General features: G+C 32.5%; 1 protein-coding gene across 1 annotated transcript; it reads right to left on the minus strand.

Moving 5' to 3' along the window:
- Positions 1-2,950: 2,950 nt before the first annotated feature.
- Positions 2,951-3,975, minus strand: LOC148943863 (uncharacterized). Its single transcript, XM_089101263.1, has 2 exons — positions 3,959-3,975; positions 2,951-3,854 (listed from the first exon to the last, which is right to left on the minus strand). The coding sequence occupies exons 1-2, from the start codon at positions 3,973-3,975 to the stop codon at positions 2,951-2,953; spliced, it is 921 nt and encodes a 306-aa protein (XP_088957389.1).
- Between the last annotated feature and the right edge of the window lie 2,283 nt (positions 3,976-6,258).

Genomic DNA, 6,258 nt, shown 5'->3' on the forward strand with positions numbered 1-6,258 from the left:
ATTTATTCTCTTTTAGAAACAATTTATTTTAGTTACAAAAGATTTTTAATCCAATTAATTTGCAGAAGGAAAGGTTTGGAAGAAAGCTTCTTTCATTAAAGATTGACTTCATTATTTTTCATAATTTTTAATATTTGAATGTTTTTGTTAGTTTCTACTTAACCGACTCAAACAATCATATATTAATTTCAGTGTCCTTGTTACTTTGAATCATTCTGCATAGGAATAGTTTAAAGATCGAAAGAAGGAAAGCTTCATAGGACAGCTACTTTCACTAAAGATTGACATCATAATTCCTTCTAATTTTTTATTGTTTGAATTGTATTGTTAGTTTCTACTTAATTGGTTCAAACAATCATATTTTAATTTCACTGTCCTTGGTACTTTGAATCATTCAGCATAGGAATAGTTTGAAGGCAGAAAGAAGGAATGGTTTGGAAGAAAGCTTCTTTCATTAAAGATTGGCTTCCTGATTTTTCCTAAGTCTTTAATAATTGAATATTATTGTTAGTTTCTACTTAACCGACTCATTCAATCATATTTTATTTTCACTGTCCTTGATACTTTGAATCATTCTGCATAGGAATGGTTTGTCGGTAGAAAGAAGGAAAGCTTCTCAGGAAAGCTACTTTCACTAAAGATTGACATCCTGATTCTATCTATTGTTTTAATATTTGAGTTGTGTTTTTAGTTTCTACTTAACTGGTTCAAACAATCATATTTTAATTTCACTGTCCTTGGTACTTCAAATCATTCCGTATATATAAAGTTTGAAGGCAGAAAGAAGAAAAGCTTAATTTAGCAATATTGTCAAGGATAAACGAGAAGTTCTAATATCATTTGCTGTATGCCACTAGCACTCTTTATTGTACATATTAGCACTATTCTTTTTTTCTTTTTCTGACTTGGATTCTCTTTAGACTTGGAAAACTATTTTTTATTAATACGGATGTATCAATGGTACTCTATGCTTGCACTTAGACACTACGCATATGTCCCAATGGTACTGTATGGCCAGTTATCGACACTACCTAGTTTATTGTATTAATTAAATCAGTGATTTTCACACATTGGAAGGATAAGCACCTGAGTCACATTTAAAAAAGTAAAAATGAATTATTCGAGGAAAGTGTATGCACGTGATAAAATTATCGTGGCGTTGAATGCTGACAAGGAGAAGTATTTGAACTAAGAAACAAGTACAAGTGGTAACACTATCGGAAATGTATGCACATGTTTTCATGACAGTGAGAGTTTAGATTTCTTTGGAGCACCCAAAGCTTTCTACAATAGTTATGGTGGATATGTGAGAGTGAGATATCCGGAGATTATACTCTTCAAAGAGAATGTCAACATGAAATAATAGTTTACGATGAGAGGCAACTTCTTGCTTATTGTTCTGATAATACGTTACCTATTGATAGATCCTATCGTCATCTTTCTGGTATTAGTATTCAACAGAAGGTAAAAAGAAGACAGGCATACTCTTCTAGCAACATTATAAGCCATATCATGTCTACGTGCCAGAATTGTTATCTATGTACAAATAATGTGACAATAGACAGTGATTTAACCTTTCTAATTTTTTAATTAGAAAAATTAGAAAAAAATTAGAAAAGTTTAAAAAAAAATTAGAAAAATTAGAACAAAAAATTAGAATACAAATATTTTTGCCATTACCAGTTTTTTTCTCTTTTATGCCATTTAATGTTTTTTTCATGCTGTGTCTTTTCAAAGATATTTGATTATCCTGATTTGTATGTATCCTGAGAACCAAAGAATAAGGGAGTAATCGCGGAGAAATGCAAATATAATAACAGCTAAAGCTTTCATAGAAAAGTTGACAAAAACAACCTTTTTTATGCAAACTAATAAAAGTCTGATGAAAATGTATTTCAAACTTTTGAATTATACTGCCGCTTGCAACGCTGTATTTTTTTTTATATTCTGAGCTGAATGGATCAAGCACTAAAAATATGGAAGAGCTGACACAAGGACGAGTTCAGCATATTTGCTGTAAATTTTTTGTGAGCCTTTATCGAGCTTTCCATGTGATACAGTATTAAAAAATCTGTTAAATTTCTGATGGGCTGTCAAGGTAACGTGTTAACTTTGATAGGGTCAATTGTCAAAAACTAAATATATTAATATTCAAGATTAATACCTTCTGTTAGTTGATGGTTAGTTTGAATTGGTTTCGTCTTTATTTCTTCTTTTTTTGCTTTGATATTCACCCCTAACACTCTCGCACTAAAAATAGCAGAAACTTTATCAAGTTTACTGTGAACCCAAATTTTGCATAGAAAGAGCCATATAGATTTTTTTTCTCTAGTTTGAGATTACCTTTTATTATATTTCATCTCAACCTAATTATCAAGTCTTATACAAACTGTCATAAATTGTAGATGAATAAATATTTATAGCAGTATCTTTTTTAATATATACATAGCAGCTTTAACACAAAAAGAAACTTTTTTTAATTTATCTAAAAATATCAATGAATTATTGTTCTGTCTGCAACGTATTATATTTCATCCATCTTTCTGAATAACAACGTACCATCCGGTAAATCTTATATCAAACTAATTCTAGGGAAAAAAACTATCAGATTTATTTATAAGAAAAATTTATATTTCAAGACATTTAGATTTCCTACAAATTCCATTATGATAAGACAAAGGTGATTTTTATTATTTTAGGAAAATTTTTCAATTACGCAAATTAATAGTATATGTTGCTTCTACAATTTTACATTTCCTTCTTTCTCTTTTAATGAATGACCTCCCATTTCGAGTCCCAAATTTGCTGCCCTTACCTAGATTTGTGCTTGCCCTTAATCCCTTAACTTGACACAGATACTTTTCAAAAATTTCTGCTAAAATTTATAATATTCGTTTATTTGCTAAATCGATAAGTTTATGCCAGAAGCCCTCAATTTCATCAATCCTCCTTAACTAATGCAATGAGTCTCAAAAACATTTATAACATTTCTCAAGTCTTCATTGCTTAGATACCTAAATATTTTTTCAGCACATATATATGGTAACTTGGCATAGCCGTTGAGGCTTCTATTGGCCGACTCAAGTAACTCATTCCTTTTCATACCCTTTCTGAAGTTACGCTTTAGCATGCTAGCATATAATGGAAACTCTATTTCGTAGTTTAATGTGTTTGATACTTCCACTACATTTTCATTCCTCATGTATGCTGCTAAAGACCTTTCTCCTTTTGAAAAAATGTCATAAAAAGATATAGTGGAATTAACAATTTTCTTTCTTTTCATGTTGGCTAGTTCTACCTCACATCGATCCCAAAAATCCCCTTCATCCTCATACAAATCAATATACCCGATAAGATCCAAATAGCTCTTTATAAAACTCATTTCTTCATGATAAATTTCATTTCTTTGACATAAATATAAATTTGCTGCTTTCATTTTTATTATGTGGTATATAATCTGCATATTAGTCTTCATCTTCTCGAAATGGTAAAAATTATATAGATCATGTATATAATCAGTTATCATATTAAGAACTAACATACCCCTGTCACACATGATATTTATGTCAGATCCATATTCCAGAAGAATTTTAGCAGATTGCTCACTCGGGAATAAACAAGCAATATGAAGAGCTGTTCTCCCAGATTTGTCTCTAGAGTTAACTCTAGCACCGTGTTCTAGCAATATTTTCAGACTATGGAAGTGTCCTTTTGTAGCAGCTTTTTGAAGTGGAGTTTCATCCTTATCTGTTCTTGCATTGACATCAGCTGCATTTTTCAAAAGATAATCAACAATTCGTGATTCACTCCGAAATAAACAAGCAATATGAAGAGCTGTTCTCCCATCTTTGTCTCTAGAGTTAACTCTAGCACCATGTTCTAGCAATAATTTCAGAGTATGGAAGTGTCCTCCAGTGGCAGCTTTATGAAGTGGAGTCTCATCCTCATCTGTTCTTACATTAACATCAGCTTCATTTTTCAAACAGCATACATCAACAGCTGCTGATTCAGCTCGCGGTATAAACAAGCAATATGAAGAGCTGTTCCCCCATATTTGTCTCTAGAGTTAACTCTAGCACCATGTTCTAGCAATAATTTCAGAGTATGGAAGTGTCCTTTAGTAGCAGCTTTATGAAGTGGAGTTTCATCCTCATTTGTTCTTGCATTGACATCAGCTCCATTTTTCAAAAGATAATCAACAATTCGTGATTCACTCGGGAATAAACAAGCAATATGAAGAGCTGTTCTCCCATATTTGTCTCTAGAGTTAACTCTAGCACCGTGTTCTAGCAATATTTTCAGAGTATGGAAGTGTCCTTTAGTAGCAGCTTTATGAAGTGGAGTTTCATCCTTATCTGTTCTTGCATTGACATCAGCTCCATTTTTCAAAAGATAATCAACAATTTGTGATTCACTCGGGAATAAACAAGCAATATGAAGAGCTGTTCTCCCAGATTTGTCTCTAGAGTTAACTCTAGCACCGTGTTCTAGCAATAATTTCAGAGTATGGAACTGTCCTCCAGTAGCAGCTTTATGAAGTGGAGTATCATCCTCATCTGTTCTTACATTAACATCAGCTCCATTTTTCAAAAGATAATCAATAATTCGCGGGCATCCATATGAAGCTGCTATATGAATTACACTGAACCCGTTACGGTTTCTTAAACAAACATCAGCTCCATGCTTACAGAGTAATTCTGTGATTTTAAAATCGTCATTTCTTACTGCTGCATAAAGTGGAGTTTCACCATCAATGTCTTTTGCATCGATCCTAGCACCTTTATCTAAAACCATCTTAACAACTTCTATATCACCCATTTGAATTGCCAAATGAAGTGGTGAGGTGTAAATTGTAGAAGGCATTCCGTTTTCAAAGTTAACTTTACAGTCGTGATGTAAAAGTAATTTAGCAATAGCTATATGCTTGTTTATCAAAGCTTCACAAAGTAATTCGTATCCATCTGTCCATTCTTTTGAGTAAGACAGCCCATAAGAGTAGATCAATTCTTTAGCTCTTTCTAGGTCTCCATCACGAACTGCATCACTTAACCTAGTGCTTACTACCTGCTTGGCTAATTTTTTCCTTTTCCTACTTAATTTCCTATTTAAAACTCCATCAACTGACATTTTATGTTCTTTTCTTTCTGTAAGCTCAATGCACATAAAAAACTTTCTCAAATCTGTACAATATATTGGGAAGATGACGTCATAACTTTTGTACGCCTATGATGTGTATGCCCTCTTATATGATTTTAAATTAAAGTTACGTCATTTTATTTGCAAGTAATGGATTACACCACAGTATTACATCATACTACTTGTATTGATTGTCGAATGTGTTACCTGGATTTTTTTGACCTTTTACACCTATTCACAGAGAGTGAGTAGCCTCTTATTAGCGTCTGGAAAAAACGTGTTATGCAACTCTGTTAGCTACTTGGCAGCTAAGTTAGTAAGGTGCTTGGAAAAACCCTTTTACATAACTTTGCTATTAACTCGACTGTAAAATTTGTAAGATGGGAAAAAACCCTAGTACATAGCTGGGATAGTAACTTGGCTGTCAAAAAAGTGAAATAGCTAAAAAACCCTGTAACATAACTTGGATAGTACCTTGGCTATTAGACTAGTAAGATGTTTGGAAAAACCCTATTACTCAACTTGGATAGTAACTTTTAACCACGTTATTCTCCCCAAACGGGATATTTTTTTTTCTTTCTTTCTTTTCCACAGATAGCTTGGCACTGGAACATCGTAGATAGTTATTCAATGGCTCATTTTAAAGGAAATTAATTGGGTTAAAAATCTATAGTAACTAAAATAAATTATTTCTAAAAGAGAATAAATTTTTCCCCAAAAAACTGCATTTTTGATGTCTTTTCACACTGCAGTCTTTCAAAGATATTTGATTTTTGTATATAAATCATAATCGTATACCAGCGGTAAGATTTGAACCCACGCGTCCGAAGAGACTGGTGGCTAACACCAGCGCCTTGGACCACTCGGCCAATCTGCCTCTCAAAACTGAATATATATGATTACAGTAAAGAACAAACTTCCAGCCCATAGTAACTAAAATAAGATTATAATTTAAGACTCAAACAAGTAATTTGTTTGCTTTGGTATTATATACCTAGTTTATTTAATCATAAACCGGGTTGTAGCGGTAGCTAGCAACCTCGGAAGAGACGATCACGTCCAATGTTAAGAAATATAAAAACCCGTAACTCCTAAAAAAAATTCGGAGAAAAACAAAAAGTA

The sequence above is a fragment of the Artemia sp. Qi Xiang Cuo genome, chromosome 15, assembly GCF_049724085.1.
Source record: "Artemia sp. Qi Xiang Cuo chromosome 15, ASM4972408v1, whole genome shotgun sequence".
NCBI classification, from domain to species: Eukaryota; Metazoa; Arthropoda; class Branchiopoda; order Anostraca; family Artemiidae; genus Artemia; species Artemia sp. Qi Xiang Cuo.